The sequence below is a fragment of the Zea mays genome, chromosome 1 (assembly GCF_902167145.1).
Source record: "Zea mays cultivar B73 chromosome 1, Zm-B73-REFERENCE-NAM-5.0, whole genome shotgun sequence".
Classification (NCBI taxonomy): Eukaryota; Viridiplantae; Streptophyta; class Magnoliopsida; order Poales; family Poaceae; genus Zea; species Zea mays.
The window spans coordinates 39830801-39849821 of NC_050096.1; the positions used below are offsets into that span (position 1 = coordinate 39830801).

The 19021-nt window shown below is 46.6% G+C and overlaps 2 protein-coding genes across 2 annotated transcripts; one reads left to right on the forward strand and one right to left on the reverse strand.

Annotated features, from left to right (window-relative positions):
* The first annotated feature begins 209 nt into the window (after positions 1 to 209).
* Positions 210 to 7591, forward strand: LOC100382564 (uncharacterized). The gene is made up of 13 exons (NM_001353444.1): positions 210 to 334; positions 413 to 540; positions 1973 to 2263; positions 3195 to 3282; positions 3380 to 3501; positions 3878 to 4017; positions 4093 to 4165; positions 4472 to 4560; positions 4652 to 4757; positions 4854 to 5069; positions 6546 to 6740; positions 6878 to 6955; positions 7072 to 7591. Exons 2-13 carry the CDS (start codon positions 436 to 438, stop codon positions 7381 to 7383), a joined length of 1815 nt encoding a protein of 604 aa, NP_001340373.1. The 5' UTR covers positions 210 to 334; positions 413 to 435; the 3' UTR covers positions 7384 to 7591.
* A 7044-nt stretch (positions 7592 to 14635) lies between these two features.
* Positions 14636 to 15465, reverse strand: LOC100217060 (ROTUNDIFOLIA like 8). Its single transcript, NM_001143431.1, has one exon. It carries the CDS (start codon positions 15389 to 15391, stop codon positions 15092 to 15094), a length of 300 nt encoding a protein of 99 aa, NP_001136903.1. The 5' UTR covers positions 15392 to 15465; the 3' UTR covers positions 14636 to 15091.
* Between the last annotated feature and the right edge of the window lie 3556 nt (positions 15466 to 19021).

Consider the following 19021-nt stretch of genomic DNA (forward strand, 5'->3'; position numbering starts at 1 on the left):
TTAAAAATAAAGAGTATGTCGAAGATTAGAGAAGCTTTGAAAACAACCGTTTCGTCAGTCTAAAGCCCCAACTCATCTGCAGTCCAGACTGCGCCTGTCGTCCAAGTCAGTCCACAACGGACCACCTAACCAAACAAGGCCACATTGGGTGCACGGGAGGAGGCCTGGGCTGCCACAACCCACAAGGAGGCCAGGGACCAATCACAGACAGTCATCTTCTCCCGTTCACGTAACGTGCACTAGGGTTTATGGTTTAGGGCGACCGCCGCCGTCCTACGTCCAGCGGCCAGGTTTTCTTCTGGCCCTCTGCGCTGACTACAACCCACCACCTCCGGTATGCCTGCCTCTTCTTTTTCCTCCATGCCATGTAAAATTTAGCATCCGAACCCTAACTTGAGCTATTTGGGTTTAGGGTTAGGTTTTGGATTTGGAGACATGGCGGAAGTGGTGGACAAGCTCAAGGACTACGATATCAAGAAGGAGGGAGAAGCAGAGATCCTCCTGCACAAGAAGAACTCCGTCTTCTTTAATCCCGTGCAGGTCTGGAAATTTTCCATTTTTCGTATTATTTCCTTTTTAAAAAATGAGGGTGTTGTTCTATCGGTTCCTTATCTCTGCACCCTTAAATTTGCTTGTAGCGACTTAATGTAGTGACTTGTTGACTTCCAGCTGATAATTTATCTTTACCGCTTGTAGAGCTCATGCTTTGTGGTATTCTTGAGGGTTCCAGATTGAGTGTGTTGGGTGGTGATTGCCTGATTGGTATGGGATAGGCTTCAAGTTTATCCAGTTCTACCATTAGCGTGCTTTGTGCCACAATTCATTTGCATTTACTAGTACTTCACATAGACCTGTAGCGGTTAAGCTGTCTATTGCACAGAGACCAAACAGCGAATTGTATTTTTGTATGTGCCTTGTTATCTTGCTGCCAACTGATTTTCTTTGGAAATCAATTAGTGATCAAGTTGTCCACTCCAAGTTTACCTCATTCTACCAGTTTGTGCAGTTAAATGAATTTATCCACACCTATTTTCTTATCATGGTGTATGAGAACAGTGTAAGTTTCAAATTGCTTAGATATATTGCAAATTCAAAACAGTAGATTGAACTTCTGCATGCAATATTCTGGTATTGAATTATGCACCTGGCAAAAGAAGTCTAATGATTTTACAACAACAACAACAACAACAACAAAACCTTTTAGTCCCAAGCTAAGGTAGGCTAGAGATGAAGCCCACCAGAAGCCACAAATCAAGGTTCAGGCACGTGAATAGCTGTTTTTCATTTGCTTCTATTTAAGGCTAAATATCTGGCAATATTTTATCCTTTCAAATATCGTACTGCCTCTTCCCATGTCAACTTCAGCTTTCTTCAGCCTCTTCCCATTACTATCGCACCTTAGGATTCCACTACTCATTGGTACCTATAGAGGTCTTATTTGGATTTGTCCAAGTCATCTCAATTGGTGTTGGACAAGCTTTTCTTCAATTGGTGCTATCCGTAGCCTATCACATATATCATTGTTTTGAACTCGAACTCTTCTTCTATGGCCACAAATTCAATGCAACACACATATTTTCGCAATACTTATAATTGAACATGGTGTCTTTTTGTAGGCCAACATTTTTGCACCATACAACACTAACCTCAGATTCTTAGATCCTACACGCAAAACGTCTATTGGTGTCATCAAAAGAGTCATCCGACTCAAATGTTGTATCCCTATTCTGTCCATTGAACGATTGGTCAAAATACTCTCGCCATCTATGCCTAATGGTTTCACATTAGAGTAATTATTATGGCTTCATTGAAGAAGACACCGGTTTCAAATTGTGATGTAACTCCCTGATTTTTTCCCTAACAGATACATAGCTATGAAACATTTCTTTCTCGAATGAAAGTAGTTAGGGGTAATATCCCAGTTATACCATCATACAGATTTCTGAAAATTGAAGTTTACTGCTTTGACTAGGTTCACAACAGAGACATGTCCATTGCTGTTTTAAGGACCTTTGTTGCCAAGCGTAAGGAAGAACATGAAGCGCTGGTGGACAAGAGGAATACATCACATAAAAAAAATAAACAAAGTGAAACATCCAGTCAAAATGGAGAGGATGCGTCAACTGGCCAGCAAGATGAAATGGATGTTGTTTGTGAAAAGGAGCTGAATAAAGCTGAAGATCAAATTGATGATCTGTCGAAAGAAGCAACAGAACCTTCTTGGAAAGTAACCAGAGAGCTTAAGCCACCACTTGTTCTTGAGGTGAGAGTGTGAGATTTCTCATAACAATCTCTACTATATTTAACGCGCTCGCCTCCCGCATGTTCGCTCTGCCCCTGTGCAAAATAAACAAAAATACCGCAGGTGCTGAGGCTCGAACCTAGACCGTTCGGAGAAGAGCATTGTCCCCTAGCCACTATTCTCAGACTTGCTTGTGCTATATTTTGTGTTATATACTACTAGAGATTGGAGGCTGCTGGTTTGGTCTTCACGACTCACTTGGAAGCAAACAATGTTCCATGAATCATTAGAATGATTAGAGATTTCAAATGGTCAAATAGCTCAATAATCTCTACTATCTATTATGATTTTATGCAAAAATAAGGTAAAGTTGTGCACAAGTGAAGGTTCGAACATTAGTCGTTAGCTCTACATTCACTCACCTAACCAATAGAAAACACATATTTTCGTGTTTTATTAAAATAAAGTCTACCAAATGATATATAAAAACCGTAGCAATGCACAGACATCTGACTAGTATGGAAGTTAGGTATGAAACGGATCAATACGAACAGATATATATGGATATGAATACAGATAATTATTTTTTGTTGGATTCAGACTTGGACACAAATATTGTCAGGTGTGTTGGATACAAATACTAACAGATAGTTTGGGTCAAGGTATAGTCAGATAATAATAAAAAATACTCCTATCTGTATCATATAGCCAACTTCAATATCCATCTGAAAGGGACATTGAATATATGGGCTTTGTTACAGATGGATTTAAATCATTTGGAAGGATGGATAGATGGGAAGATCTTTCCCACATTTCATCCATAATGGAAATGCACTTTCTGTATACTTCTACATTAATGTTAACTGAGATCTAGTTTTTTTTTCCTTAAAAAAATCTAGTTTTCTTGTCATAATCTAGGCTTGTAGATTGCACTGCTAATTTTTTTTGCCAGGCTTTGGCTGCTACTGGGTTGCGGTCTCTCCGGTATGCCCGTGAAGTTGAGGGCTTAGGAAAGGTAGTTGCTCTGGACAATGATAAAGGTAATGCTACAGTTTACTAAACTTGCTTCTTATTTTCCTAGCTATTGACGCCTCCACATTTGATTTCACTAATTCACCATGGTTCTTATTTGTTCAGCTTCTATTGAAGATTGCAAACGAAACATAAAGTTCAATGGTGCTTCCGCTACTAGTAAGGTGGAAGCTTACTTGGTTGATGCTCGAATTCACATGCTGACGCATCCAAAAGAATTTGATGTGGTAAGGCATTCGAGAGAAAAAAAAATATTTCTAAATCTGACTTTTTGTTACCCTTATTCTTTCTAAGATGAAAACACAATGGATTCAATGTTGCTGTATACATTAGTTTTTTTATTGGAATGATGTACTTATGTGTGTCAGGGTGTGGGGGTTACCATTTATATGGTCATGTCTTTGGCTACTGACTCTAAATCTGAAGTTTCTAGTATTTATTATGCAAGGGTGAATCTTGTTCTTGGTATAAGTCAATGGACTGAAAAGTCACATGTAAATATGCTGTGAAATAATTGCATTAAATGATAATGGATGTTTCTATGAACATTGAAAAATATATTTAATATGGTTTTACACCATATTTTCTTCTCATTGTTTTTAGGTTGATCTTGACCCTTATGGATCACCATCTATATTTCTCGACTCAGCTGTACAGGCTGTTGCTGATGGTGGTCTATTGATGTGCACTGCCACTGATTTGGCAGTTCTTTGTGGTACCAATGGAGAAGTTTGTTACGCGAAGTATGTCAGTACTACATGTTCAAGTAATGTTTCATCTGAGCAATTTATAGTGTAATAATCAACCATGTTTTGTAGGTATGGTTCATTCCCAACCAAGGGCAAGTATTGCCATGAAATGGCTTTGAGAATTCTCCTTGCCAGTATTGAGGTACATAGGTGATTTACAAATTTCAATATATATACTGAGGACTATGAATTACTTCCATTTTTGGATTTTGTTAATGATTTATCAAGTTAATCTGCTCTTAGGGGTGGTAATGGGCTCTAAATTTTACACTATAAAATTTAAGGATCGGGCTCTATTTCTATTCACTTTTTTTGAACTAAAATTATTTAAGGGCTCAAATAAATTGTGAGGAACATTTGGATCATGATCCATTACCACCTCTATCTGCGCTTCATATGCTTCATTCATTAGTTTCTCATGCCTTTAACCCTTCTTTTCTTACACCAGAGCCATGCTAATCGGTACAAGCGATATATTGTGCCTGTTCTCTCTGTTTTCATGGATTTTTATATCCGTGTTTTTGTTCGAGTATTCACGTGAGCCCCCCACCCCCAGTTCCTAGTTTGTTCCATATTTGGTTAAAGTACCTTTTTCTAATGTGGCATTGTATATGGATTCCACGTGCAGTTCTGCAAGTGAAATAAAGAATACACCTCTTAAACTTTCTTACATATATCAGTGTGTTGGCTGTGATTCTTTCCATCTTCAATGTCTTGCAAGGACTGTTCAGAAGGTATGTTTTAGCATTTAACTCTTTGATACACCATTCTCTCTGTTTTATATTGACAGTCTCTGGACTCTCTGTTTGGTTATCTTTCTATATAAGCAGAAGAATAATGGTGTGAAGCATGCACCTGCTATTGGACCTGTTGTTCCTCAGGAGTGCAGTGACTGTGGAAAGAAATTTAATGTAGGTGGACCAATATGGTCAGCTCCTATTCATGACCAAGACTGGGTACTTTCTACTTTGACAGGTGTTAAGTCAATGAAGGATAGATACCCTGCATATGATAAAATAACTTCAGTTCTAAATACTATGTCAGAGGTACCTCTACCCCCACCCCCTAAACACACACATCAATTGGTAGAGGAAAGATGTTGTAGATTTTGACCCTTAATTTCTATTGCATTTTTTGTCAATTGCCACAAAATCAAATATAACCATAAAGGCACTTTGAATACAAATTTAATGATGCAACTTTGTATGCACTAAAGTACTAAACATTCATTTTATTGATGAATGGAAATTAAGTTCGGCTTTCCCTACTCATGCCTTGTATTGATGCACGAGGAGTATCAAATTGTTATTCTCATGGCTGTTAGAGGCCTACCAATTTCTAATATTATTTCGTATTGCCAACTCCAGAGTTCTTTATGCTTTAGTAGTTAGTTTAATTAAAAGATAATGCTTGGAAGGTTTTAAAGCAAGACCAATGTTTTGAAGACCTATTAATCTACTGCTCAAGTAAAAGAAACAATGTAGGGGATTTCAAATTATAGTCCACTTCGGCTCCTCTAGCATAATGGTTAAGCCTTCCGAGTAGCAGCTCCAGGTCCCAAGTTCGATCCCCCCGAATTTCGAGCTTGGTTAAAAAATCCCCTTGCTGTGCCCCACCCGATCCCGGGTTACGTCCTGCGCGCCACCATCCGGCTGGGCCATTGCAGAGTGGGGGTTGACGGCCCGTTAGTGATGGGGGGACAATGTTTGGGGATTTTCTCGGTTGAGGCCATGTTTTGGTCTCTTCTTAATTTAATACCGGGAGGGCGGTCTTTCCCTTCCTGGCCGAGTTTTTTAAACTTTTAACTTTGGGTTTTGAACCGATTGTTAGAAAAGACAACATATCTGGTGCACATGGAACATTGGTGCACATGATGCACATATTAAATCATCATCACTCATTTTAGATCTAACGTCTCTAGTTGTTTGGTACATTTTACTAAGGACACCCTTCAACGTGGTGGTGTGTAGTGGTGGAAGGTGTTATTTGTAAATTGAATAATCAACTAGAGACGTTAGATCTAAAATGAGTGGTGATGATTTAATATGTGCACCATGTGCACCAGTCTTCTATGTGCACCAGATATGTCCCCGTTAGAAAAATATATTAAAATGTATAACTTCAAATAAATGCACTATTGAAACATCGTAGATATTAGTGTATTTTCTGTAAAATTAGTCATAGTTGAGCAGCTACACTTAGGACAAAACCAGTATAAGCTATATAATTGGCTATCTAGATGTATAGGCCATTCAGTTTAAGAATTTGGTTACCTAGTCAATAGGTTACCCAATTGAAACTAATAAACCATTTCTGGACCTTTTTTTCATTCCCCTTTTGCATGGTAAAAATTGAATGATCGCAGCTAAGTTTTGGGAGGATTTGGCAGAAAGTTTGACTATATAGCTTAACTTTTGTCTTTCGGCAACCTATTCTTTTTTTAGAGTGACTAACTGTTTGCAATTCACAAAGTACTTCGCATACTTTCTCTCAACTTCATTTGAGTTATTCTTCTGATGCAGGAGTTACATGACGTTCCATTGTTTTTCAGTCTCCATAACATAGCAGGCACTGTTAAGTGCACATCTCCATCTTTGGTTATGTTTCGGTCTGCAGTTCTAAATGCAGGGTATCGGATCTCAAGCACCCATGTTAACCCACTTGGGATTAAATCTGATGCCCCTTGGGATGTTATTTGGGACATCATGCGGTGCTGGGTAAGTTTGGGTTGTTCCTATATCTATCATAAGCCAAAAACAGCATCCCGTGTCAAGTACGAATTTGTTGATGTCTTGCCCTATATGATATGAACTTCTAAATTGCCGTATAAAATTTACTGCAAACCTCAACGCAGGTGAAGAATCATCCTATTAAGGAACAGCCACGTGACTCACCTGGCACGGTGATCCTTTCAAAATCGCCAAAGCTAGAAGTATGTTGTCTATAATATATTGGGGCCTACAACGTTCATTATATGTTTTTCTTATGCAGGCTGCAAACGATATATTGTTTAATTAATTAATAATTTTTGTGTGTGTGTTTTCATAGGCAAATTTTTCAAGAGCAGTTGCTGCCCTCAGCAAGGCTCAGACAAATAAGATTAAACGATTCCTTCCAAACCCCGAACGGCACTGGGGTCCGAAGGTCAGAGCAGGGCGGAAGATCACGAGCAAACATGTCTCTCTGTTGGGCCCTGACGCTATCAAGGGTGCTGTGAACGGTGGTGACTGCCAGAAAGAAGGAAACGGTGCTGAGCCAGATAGTACAGCCTCAGAACCCGAGGGGATCAAAGACGTTGAGGATGAGCCCTCAAACAAACGCCAAAAAACCAGCGACGGCGAACCAGCAAGCGAACCTTGATTTGTTTGTCAATCTTTCGCGTCTCCATTGTGTTGTGCCTGTGCTTTTCTTGTTTGTAGGTGGTCGATGGTTATTTATACCACCTGTTGGATTTTGAACGAACAAATTGTGGCAGGTTTTTATTAAACTTTTGTTGCATGTGTGATGCTCCTCCTAGTCACAGAGGGAAAAGACCTATTAAAGCATAATATATAGTATAGCTTTCTGCAATGTCGAGACATTATGGACTGTCGTATAACGTTCGATGCTTGTATTCACACCGGACGCATACAGAAATCTCGACTCCAGGTACAATCCTTCAATAGAACCTACGACTTCTGAGGTCAGCCATCTGCAGTGCAGGCTGCAGCATCTGCGACTGCGAGCAGAGCAGCGTGCGTGGGTGTGCGCGTGGCCAGTCGTCAGAATAGTCAAAACCACCAGCTCTTTGCAGCCGCTTGTCGGGCGAATCATGAATTCGTGACCACGCGCGGAGCTCCTAGCGCTATCCTCATCATTCACACGCGCGCATGGTTCCAACCGGCAGTGCTACGTACGTGCGTATCGCAGGCGCGTCTCCAGCCCCGGCACCTGAAATCTCCTCTGCACCCCACCAGCAGATTTTTTTTTCCCCAGCCGGCGAGCACCCCAAAAAGGAATCATGGAAAAGCTAGCAGGATTCCATGTGTGTGAAACCTGTCGCCGTTCATGTGAGCTGCTCGGCTCTCTTGTGTGCCAGCCACGGCGGCCGCTCCCTCGTCCCTGTCTCCCCCGCACGGTGCGCCCGGGCGTCAGCGCGCGAGCCGATCAGCCGCGGCCCGCGGGCGGGTCCCGCCGCACGTGGTCCGGCTCCCCACCCTAACGCGCCGACGTGGCGGGCCGGGCCGCTCGGCGACGTGACCCGCAACCCACGGGCAACAGGCCAGGCCCGGACGCAGATGGACCCCTCCCGCGGTCAAATCCGTCACACCGGGGTTGATCCAGGTCCGGTTGGTGGGGGAAGCGCAGCGCATGGGGCCGCCACCCCCACGTGCGATGTTGAGGTTGTCTGCGTGCCCCTTCTTTTCTGCTGCCGCTCGACGGCTGGATGACGACGGTGTGGCTACTTTTTGTGGGCGCTAGAACGCGTCAGGTCAACGGTCAGCGTCACGGCACAGATCCTCTGCTCCTGTCCCGCTTCCGCGCGCGCGCGCGCGCACGCTCTGTTCCGGCCGGCGGCAGGTGCACCGGCGCGGACGCGAGAGAGAGTGGGAGACCAACTCCTATGCGCACGCGCACGCGGCACGCCCGTCGGCGGCGCCTCGCTCGTGAGGGGCGGCGGGGCTGGGGTCTCTTCGTCTCGACTCGACTCTCGACGCACGGGCAGCTCCAGCGCCGCCCCCAACGTGTCCGCACATGTTGGAGGGGTCAGAGGCCAGCCGAGCCGAGCCGTGCCGTGCGCGTGGGCGCAGCGTCCGAATGCAGTAGAGTAGCAAGTTGCCAGGGCCGCAAGACGCGCGTGCACGAACACGATGCACGAGCGGGCGCCGGGCCGGGCCGGCACGAGCACGAGGTACAGGTTCGTGTGGATCGCGGAGTGCGCGCGCGGTGGAAGCAACCGGCCGTGCCGGCGAGTTTAATGCGCGCGAGTCGTCGGTGATGAGACAAGACAGCAGGTGTGGAAATTGAGTGCGAACCGTGGAACGCCCGTTCCCAGCAAGTGAGGCTGTCGAAGAAAAAAGAGGTGTCTCTCGGATCAGAGTGCAGGCTTCGTCGATCGGATGCCAGGAAAAGAAACTTCGCGGTGCGCGCTCCAGCTCGTGTGCATTTGTCGCATCTGACTGATGCACGCACTCGGCACTCTGCTGCCGATGATGGAATGGACAAGTTTTTCTTCGACCGCACGCACATCCCTCGCCGGTCGTGGCGAGCGCAACGGTGTTTCTACCTCTTCATCGTGGCTCCACGCTGCAACCCGCAAGCACCGCGCAAGGACAAACCACCGCACGGGCGCGCAGCTATTGGGTGGCACGTTCCATCCGGCACACGGGGGGGGGGGGGGGGGGGGGGGGGGGGGGGGGGGGGGGGGGGGGGGGGGGGGGGGGGGGGGGGGGGGGGGGTCACGGGCCTCTAGGTACGTTTCGTCCGGGAGACGAGACGGGCGGGCGGTCCATGCTGCGTTCCCTCCTTGCCGGGCAATGGTTAAATGCTTGTTGACACACTTCAAATGTCCGTAGGATGGTCTGGCCTAATTCACTGATATCGGTTCACAACGCTAGCACCTGTGAAAGATGGTTCGAACCGATTTGTTTTTAAATCGACTTTTGTTGTACAAAATTTAGATAACACGACCCTCTCTGTATATGAGTGGATCATGGTCGATTGAGATAAGCAACATCCGACCGAACAAAAAACCAATCCACCGCCTCTCTTTTGCCCTTTCAATATTCATATTGTTTTTTTATCGATAGATCCAATGACCAAAGATGACGCTCTAGACTTGTCAATCGACCTAAAATAAACCGACTACATCCTTGCTCTGGTAAGGTCCCTCCTAAATTTTGGCTTTGAAGGTTACTTTGCTAGTTTACTTAAAAATCTTTGTTACGTAAGCGCGATTGATTATTCTTTGATGGTTTTCTCATAAATCCTTTTGTTCTTCACTATGTAATATCCTCGTTGTGTCCATGGTGACCTAGATGATGTAGGCCTAGCTGGTGTGTGTGATCCAATTCTGCGTTAACACATCTTTTGACAGCTCTGTTAGGGAAGAATTGTTTCGCCCCTACTTCGTAGATGAACCTCTTTACCCTAGCCATATTATTCGTTATTAATCCATCCTTCCTATACTCGCCATTACCATCGTATCTGCCCTAAAAGGTAGATCACATCTAGTTCTAACCTCCTTGTGACCTTGCTTACTATTGTGCAATGTGTTGCTATAAAAATCCAGCTAGGCACCGAAGATCTAAAATCATGGAGTACCTAGGTATGACACTATAAAACTACTACACTTACTTTGCGGTACAGCTTACAAATGCATCATATGATTTCAATAATATGTATTGAACAAAGCAAGATACCTACTAGCAAGAGGTAGCAACACAACAACAATTACTACTAAGTATAATCCTCACAAATCTAGTTGAGCAAGTATTGTACAACAAGTAGATTGATGTAAATGGAAGAGTAAGTAAACACGACTTGGTTCATCTGTAACTCCTCTAAGTACCGTATCCAGTGCAGGATCCGATGTGCCACCTGACATATCCAGTGCGTTGTAAGCTCCCATGTACATGTTATAGCTCTTACCATGCGTCTTTGTCCGGTGTGGTATCGTGTGCACATATCTGGTGCACATGTGCATGTCCGGTGTACTCAATGTTCATTCCATTCTTTAGTACATAGGCTGCACTTGTGCGGTGCAACATCTGGTGCACCTCTACAGTCTTGTTTTATTCGTTTCTTCATGTTTCTTTGTTCGGGCTGCTTTCATTCCATGTCTTGGATTCTTGAAAGATCTCCATAGGTCTTTAATGAGCCTTCTAATAATGCCTTTCTTTGTGGTATTGATCTTTTCTATCATCATATTGCCTTTCGTCCCAAGTTCGCGCTGCATGCTTTGAACTATAATCATAAACACCAACAAATTTTACTAGCTCAAATGGTTATGTTGATCATCAAACACTAAAATCCATTAATTAAATGGGCTACAATGATAGTCTCCCAAAAATCAATAGAATATATTTCAAAAAACATTTTTAAGTATTTATCAAGAGGCCTTAACTGCTTTTCAAACAATGGATGATACTTTATCACTCTTAGATGTTGTATATCTAATGAGTTGGATATCGTAGATACGTAGAACTTGAAAAACTAGTCGTCCTTCGGCGTGTAAACGTGGTTGGTTACATTTTGATAGTTTTCTCGTAAATCTCTTCTATGTAAATGTTTTACTATGTAAATATGATATTATGAATGTATTGTTTGGTACGTGAAGATGTAAGGGCTTGTTTGGTTGATGAGGATTAAAGAGGATTGAGAGACATATAATCCTTATAATTTCTTCCAATCCTCATAAAACCGAACAAGCCTTAAGGGCTTGTTCGGTTTTGCGTCGTGTGGATCGTGGGCTTCCCCGGAGGAGCATGGACCGCGTTCGTTCGTTCGTTCTGTGACCTGATCGCTGCTGTGCTACAACCTTCGTTGTGGTCTGCACGTACGTAGACACGCACGCCTTGATAATCTTGGTACATTCACCCTCGTGCTATTTCCTTGTCGTCTTGTCAGTGTTACTGCTTACTGCGCCTAGAGGAGCTATCTATTCTGCCCTCGGTGACCTGGTTGCCATGCCACCAGCCTGCTAGAGTGGTTATCACGCATTGCGACAGCTACCCTTGTATAGTACTGGGGGCTGGGGCGTACGTGGAGCTGAAGACCGAAAGCAAAATTAATGGGAAGTTGCTAACAGTACAAGCCTCTTCCCCAAAAGGAACTTTACTAATTCCAAAACAACCCGGAATAAGTGTCAGAGCATGCTTAGATTATTACCACCAGTCCACTACTCATTAATAACGAGGTCAAATGGACGTGGGATACGTGAAGTTAGGGGGGGGGGGGGGGGGGGGGGGGGGGCGCGCGCGCTGGAGCTGTTGCTTATAGAAAATTATCTGTCAGAAAGATTCTGACGCCAGGGGCGGCGGGCGCGCGGGGCAACCGTTCATGTTAGGCGAAAGCAATGGGCGCCATTTCCACACACCTACTAATATTACCTTAATTAGTTAACCTTCGATATTTCGATGTGGCATTCAAAATATGGACCAAACAGGTTCGACAAGTGTGGTCAAGGAGGACCGTGCGTGCACGCGAGAAGAATACTCATACAAAGCAAGTGTATAGTAATATTCCGCCCGTTTTCGTACCAGCTCGTGCTTGTAAGCATCAGCCAAAAATGCGTGCTCAAACGTGTCTGCAGGCCCAGCGAGCTTTATACGCCTGCCCCCACAAATGTTCGGCCGGCGAGCGGCCACGAACAACAGCGCCACTTTGCTCCCAGTGAGCAGCACGAGCGGCGGGCAAAACCGTAGGGCCGGCCCCAAAAGAGCAGACACGAGTACACGGCACGATACATCAGCCAAAAACCCTGTAATAAAAGCGGTGGGAGGAGAGTTTGCATGCATGCGCAGCAAGTTGCGCGGGGGGTCGAGGCGCGAGTTCGACGGCCGACGAAGGGAGGATTCCGCGCGTGGTCAGGAGCTGATTGGCACTGTGCTCCCCCCCCCGGTGTCGCTCGTTGCGAACTCGCGAGATGACACTGTCAGCGCTGTAATTGGTCGGATAACCTGGGCTCTGCGTGCCGTGCCGTCTCGTGATGGACCATCCAGCCGTAACGCCAAGCCGACCCGACCCTTTGGCACGACACGAGCGGGGAGATGGGCATGCACATCACATCAGTGTTCGGCGAGGGCACATGGACTGTCTCTTTAGCCAGTACTAGTAGGCCGGGTACGGGCACGGGCACGAGACGAGGAGGAGGGGCAGCGCAGATGGGTTCAATCACTTGAGCCCTTTTGGTATGGTCCTTGTGCCTGGCTTTCTTGCGACGCGCCGTACGTGATTCTCGACCGACCGTCCTCTCTGCACCCGCGCCGTGCCTAGAAGCGCACGTCCGCAAGACGATTCGGCCTTTTCTCTTGGGAAAAATCAGGCAGGGCTCCGGCCTCCAGCGTGGGGAAGTTTTGCGTTCAGGAAACGAGCTCTCCGCGTGCGTGACACCCCAAGAAGGGTGGAGGTGGAGCGCGTGCCGGACGGACCTTTGAGCCTGCCTGCCTGGCTGCCACGACTCGACAGCTGCTGCCAAGAGTCCAAGACCCAAGCCCGCCCACCAAACCCGATTGCTGGATTTGCTTTGCTGCATGGGAGCCCCGGATTTGGGCCTACATGCTCACTGTTAGGTCACTGTCATGTTTCCGGTCGGCTCCTGGCTGTAAATACAGGAAAAGTCTCCTGCCACGCCACAACCCTGCAACCACTAAAACTTTGGTCGGTTCCGGCCCAGATTTTAGTTTGCGAGAATTTCTGACAAGTTAGCACCAGGCTACCGGACTCGGATTCCATAGCCAGCCTCACCGCGAAAAGAAAAGAAAAAGACGCTACCTCACAGCTACTAGCAGATTCAGGTGTATCCGTCGCCGCCCCGTTAGATCACGGGCTGGCTATGGCGCTGCAACAACATGCATGGATCCACATCCACCCGACCTCTACACGGGCGCGCAGGCAACGGCAGACGCAGAGCAGAGGTTCGCAGGGCTGCTCGGCCAATGGCGTCGCCGCCGTGCAGGGTGGGTGGGGACACCGGCACGCTATCATTTCGCCTGCCCTGTTTACGGGTGCTCTGTTGATCAGCAGGGGATGGCGTGGCGTGCCGTGCCTTTTTACAGGGGAGGTGGTGATGGCCCAACCCAACTCGCCTGCGGCCAAAGCCGAGCAGCCAGTTCTCGTCTCGTGTGCTTTGATGCTCCGATTCACCCCCCCGGATGGACCGCTCCAAGCCTGCCCTCCAATTAACAAATGGGGGTCAAGGCGCAGTCTGATTACCGCGCCAATTAAAAAAAAAAGTGATTCGGGCTCAGATCAGCGTGGAGGGCGCTCGTACAGCCCTGCAGTTTTCTCGCTCTGTTCTCATGTGCGCCTCTCTGGTCCGCGCGCTTGTTGTCTTGCTGCTGGGCAGAGAGCTCCAAGGGTGGTGGTGGTGGTGTGGGAGGGAGGGCCGAGGGGAGAGGAGGAGCACCAAGTGCAATAATGGAGGCCGTCAGATGGCCACGCCGGAAATGGCAGTCCCAAAAGGGTGAGGACAAAGGAAAAAAGGGGGGTTGCCATCCCCATTTACTGCGCCGGCTCTGGCTGCCTGCCTGCTCCTCCCTCTTCTTCCTCAGCGGGAGGCATTTGCTCTGCTCACAGTCACAGCTCTCATCTCCCACTCCCAGTCTCCTTCGCCAAACCGCCCGTCTCGCTGATCCCAAAACTCCACTTTACTTTCGTCTCCCTCTCGTGCTCTGTCAATCAGCACCCAGCAATGTCTCCCTTTTGTCGATCAGCATCCTCGTTGGACGCCACCCAGAGAGAAAGATGACGAGGAGAAACGGAACAGAAAGAGAGATTAAAAAATATATATAAACAGGATACGAGGTGACATGCATCTTTAGCAGGCTGTTGCGTCTGGTTTCTTTAGCTATACATGGCCGGGCGATGACGACGTTGTTGTTGTTTTTTTTACCGTGGTCGTGGTACAACTAACAACAGAAGAGATCCACTAGATTTCATCTCAGCTGCCTGCGGTGCTCCTTCGCAGCACTGCAGCTGTAAAGAACCCAGATCCCCATTCCCCTTGAAGAAGGGGATTCCCAAAACTGTCCACGATACCACACGCATCTACCTCGCAACGCTAGGTACTGTACTAGTTACTACTCTTTACCTAATCGAGCACCGGCAATCGAGAAAACGTCCCAGAAATGGGAGGTAAAAAAGAAGAAGAAAGATGAGGACTCCTAATCAAGACTGATGACTGATCTATACACACATCACCTAATCTGCCTTCTTCCCCGTGTCCCCCCGGCTTGCAGCTTGCTTGCTTCAGCCCCATGGCTGACTCTCTCTCTCTCTCTCTCTCTCTGATCCTGGCGGGCGGGCGGACGGGCGGGGGGAACTGCGAGGGGTCGAGCCTCTTCGCCGGCCGGCCCTGGAGCCGTGGCTACGAGCAGTCCTTCCAGCAGACGAGCATGGTGACGCAGCGGCGCATGATGTAGAAGCGCGCCCGCTGCTCCTTCACCAGGCCCGCGCACCGGCTCGAGAACGACGGCTGCGGCGCGCACCCGCCCGCCGCCGCGGCGCCGGCGCCGCCGGTACCGCGCCGGCCGATCGCCGCGACGTCCCTCATGCTCGACGATCTCTTCAGCAGAGAGTCCCCGCCGCCGGATCCCGGGACGCGCCGGCTGCCGTTGTTCCGGCTCTTCTTGGAGAACTTCCACTTCTCGTCCACGTACAACTCCATGGACCGATGGATGCGCTTCGCCGGCCTTGGCTCGCTGAGGTGGGTAGCTAGTGAGGAGAAAGAGTGCGCTGGACAGAGGGAGAGAGAGAGAGGAGAGGTGTGGCCGTGTGGGGGCGTGAGGAATCCGAGCGGTATTTATAACAAGGGTGAGAGGTGAGAGGGGAGAGCTGGAGAGGGCACGGGGGAATGGACCGAGACCTGCACCGTTTTCTTCAGCGGGGCAGCCCCCAGCCAGGTGTGGGTTGAGTTGGACTGCCTTCTTTCTCACTGGAATCTATATCCCGTTGTGCATTTGCTAGCTTTATTTTTCCGTGGTCCAGCGGAAATAATTTCCAGCCAGTTTGCACCGTGATCGCTTCCAAGGTTCTGGTCAGCATTTTCAATCATTTGTGAATCCTGTCGTTGGTTGCTCCTTATTTTGTACGCTAGACTTTTGTTGTAGCCAAGCGTTGCTATTCCTCGTCGTAAACTAATGAATGGAGTATTTGGCAACTGTTTCTGTCTATTTTATATTTTCTTCATTAGTTTCATACATATCTTAGATCTAAATATTTTGTTATATAAACTATGTTTGACTTTAATTATTTGTAATCTACTACTGTAAACTATATTTTAAATCTGTTTGGTTGAAAAAATTTTATGTGGGAATACATAAGAATGAAATCCTGGCACAAGGGGGTTTATTCAGCAGAGGAAAGTTTTGTTCTTTATTAGTCTGCTGGAAGCCAAAGTAGTTTGCTTCTAAGATCTGGTATCAGCGAAGAAGCAATCAAAGTGTTTCACCTGAAACGTAAATTCTTCGATTTGGGACAATTTCACTATTCGATGATAATAATCCTAACACAAACTTTGTTTTAGTTAAGATGGACCAATCCATTTGATCATGTACTTTATAACAGGATCTAAAACTTGTGTAACTTGTGTTGAATAATTAGACAAATTCCAGTTTAAATTCTGAATATAAATCATGACTAAATCAGAAGAACTGAAATAACAAGCCAAATCAGATGATGCGTACTGATTAGACTTACTGATAGATGGCACGCGCCGGAATCAGCAGGGTCGACGATGTCGAAGTAGCGAAATCAGCAGGGTCGACGAAGTCAACAGATCACGAGCAGTCGCATGAAGACGCTTCCCAAAAACCTTATTCGCCCTCTCCCGGTGCAGGATCTAGAAGACGAAGGGTTCCGGAGACCTGCTCTCCTGATCGCAGATGCACCTCTGCGGTCGGGACGAAGGGAACTAAAAGGCGGCTCAGCTATGAAGAGAGGCGAAAGCGAACTGGGATGATCTGGAGGCTGGCTGCCGGGCTCCTTTTATAGGGCCGAGTCCGCGACCCTCGTGCTTATCCGCCCACGAAAATCTCGCAATCAGTTGAGATTTTATAGCGATCGGTTAGGATAAGCGTAACAGCCAAGAAACCAAAAAATCAAACGGCAAAAGGTAGCCGCGCCCCCGCAAGGCGAGGGGCCGGATTTCGGCGGACCATTCACGCGCATGTCGTGCCCCCGCGCCCTTCGCCCCGCCCCGCCCCGGCCAGGCCAGGCCAGGCCAGGCGAGCGAGCGCGCGCGTGTGCTCTCCACACTCTCTCCTCTCATCCATGACTTGGTGAGTGAGTGTGGCTTCCATATTTAAGCTAGCTCTACTCCACTAGAACTAGCAATATGGTGCTATTGGTTCCACCAATTCCCTAGCCATCCACTTGTATGGGCTTTTGAGATTTTCCTGGGATTTATTAGAATTTCTTATTTGGGCCAAGCCCATAAATCCTAACAATCCCCCACCAGATCTCAAATGCACATCTGCAGTTTTCGCCACTGTTCACTACTGTTTAATATACTAGTTTTTCAGCAGAGACTGTTAAGTTGAACTTCCGCCTAGAACTCCAAGCTACACCAACCCACAACTTGGACAATGGACTATGCCTTGAATTGCAAGTTTTGCGTGAATGAGTTTCACTTGAAGTCATGACCAGTACTTGGCTACCAGTAGTCCCCTTCTCGGGTGGAGCATATACGTCGTACTCCAAGGTCTCTTCATGAGTTTACTAGAGATCACCCAAATCTCATAGACTGCGACATTAGACAGTCTAACTCATATAGGTGTGTTCTTTCAAAGAATGTTCTGCAGGACAACATCTTCGCTAATACAAGCCAACAGAACACATTAAGGCACAAAGCCAACCTGCCTTACAACATTTGAGAGTATTGCATCTTTACTTAGAGAGGGTCAAAGGTTACTCTCCTCAGTTCACCAATGGCTTGTTCTTCCCAGGACCTAATTCACGGGATCTCCGATCACATAGACTGGGTTTCCACCATGGCAACTTTATTCGGGTCTCATACCCATCTCTCTCGATGCGATTTCTATCACATTACGTGGTAGTCCCTTGGTAAAAGGATCTGCCAGATTTTTATCTGTTGAAATATAAGTCACACTTATAACTCCGGAGTTTCTCAACTTTCTGACAGACTTCAATCGTCTTTTGACATGTCTTGATGACTTTCCATTATCCTTAGAACTCGTCACTTTAGCAATCACTGTCTGATTGTCACAGTTCATAAGGATAGCTGGTATTGGTTTCTCAACCACCGGCAAGTCCATCAAGAGTTCACGCAACCATTCTGCCTCAACGGTTGCTGTGTCAAGTGCAGCTAGCTCGGCTTCCATGGTTGACCTCATCAAAATGGTCTGCTTGCATGACCTCCATGATACCGCACCTCCACCAATAGTAAAGACATAACCACTGGTGGCATAAAGCTCGTCTGCATCAGATATCTAGTTCGAATCACTATATCCTTCAAGTACTGCATGCTGACCAGAATAGTGAATTCCATAACTCATTGTACCTTGCAGGTAGCGCATAACCCGCTCAAGTGCATGCCAATGATCAGTCCCGGGGTTTGACATGAACCTACTCAATTTGCTCACAACAAACGAGATATCGGGCCTTGTTGCACCAGCAAGACACATGAGTGAACCGACAATCTGAGAGTATCTCAATTGGTCTAAACCAATTCTCTTGTTCTTTCGCAGTGTCACACTGGGATCATAAGGTGTTGGAGAAGGTTTGCACTCAGAGAAGCCAAATCGCTTCAAAACCTTTTCAACATAGTGAGATTGCGAGAGAGTAATCCCACCATCTGCCTTAATCAGCTTGATGTTTAGAATCACATCAGCTTCTCCCAGATCTTTCATATCAAAACTCTTTGATAGAAAGGACTTGACTTCATTGATCACATCAATGTTTGTGCCAAATATCAATATATCATCAACATATAAGCACAACATAACTCCTTCGCCCCCACCACAGCGATAATATACACACCTGTCTGCCTCATTAATGGCAAAGCCTGCAGACGTTAGAGTCGTGTCAAACTTCTCATGCCACTGCTTTGGTGCTTGCTTCAGACCATACAAAGATTTCAATAACTTGCACACCTTGCTTTCTTGACCCTTTACTACAAATCCATCAGGCTGTTCCATATAGATTTCCTCGTCCAGCTCTCCATTAAGAAAAGCTGTCTTTACATCCATCTGATGAACAAGGAGACCATACGAGGCAGCCAAAGAAAGTAGTACTCGAATAGTGGTCATTCTAGCAACAGGTGAGTAAGTATCAAAGA

Excerpts from the sequence above, each read along its gene's own strand:
- LOC100382564 (NM_001353444.1), top strand. The coding sequence starts at position 436 with ATGGCGGAAGTGGTGGACAAGCTCAAGGACTACGATATCAAGAAGGAG. Across the intron at positions 541-1,972 it reads TCTTCTTTAATCCCGTGCAG|GTTCACAACAGAGACATGTC; the intron begins GTCTGGAAATTT and ends TGCTTTGACTAG. Across the intron at positions 5,070-6,545 it reads TTCTAAATACTATGTCAGAG|GAGTTACATGACGTTCCATT; the intron begins GTACCTCTACCC and ends CTTCTGATGCAG.
- LOC100217060 (NM_001143431.1), bottom strand. The coding sequence starts at position 15,391 with ATGGAGTTGTACGTGGACGAGAAGTGGAAGTTCTCCAAGAAGAGCCGG.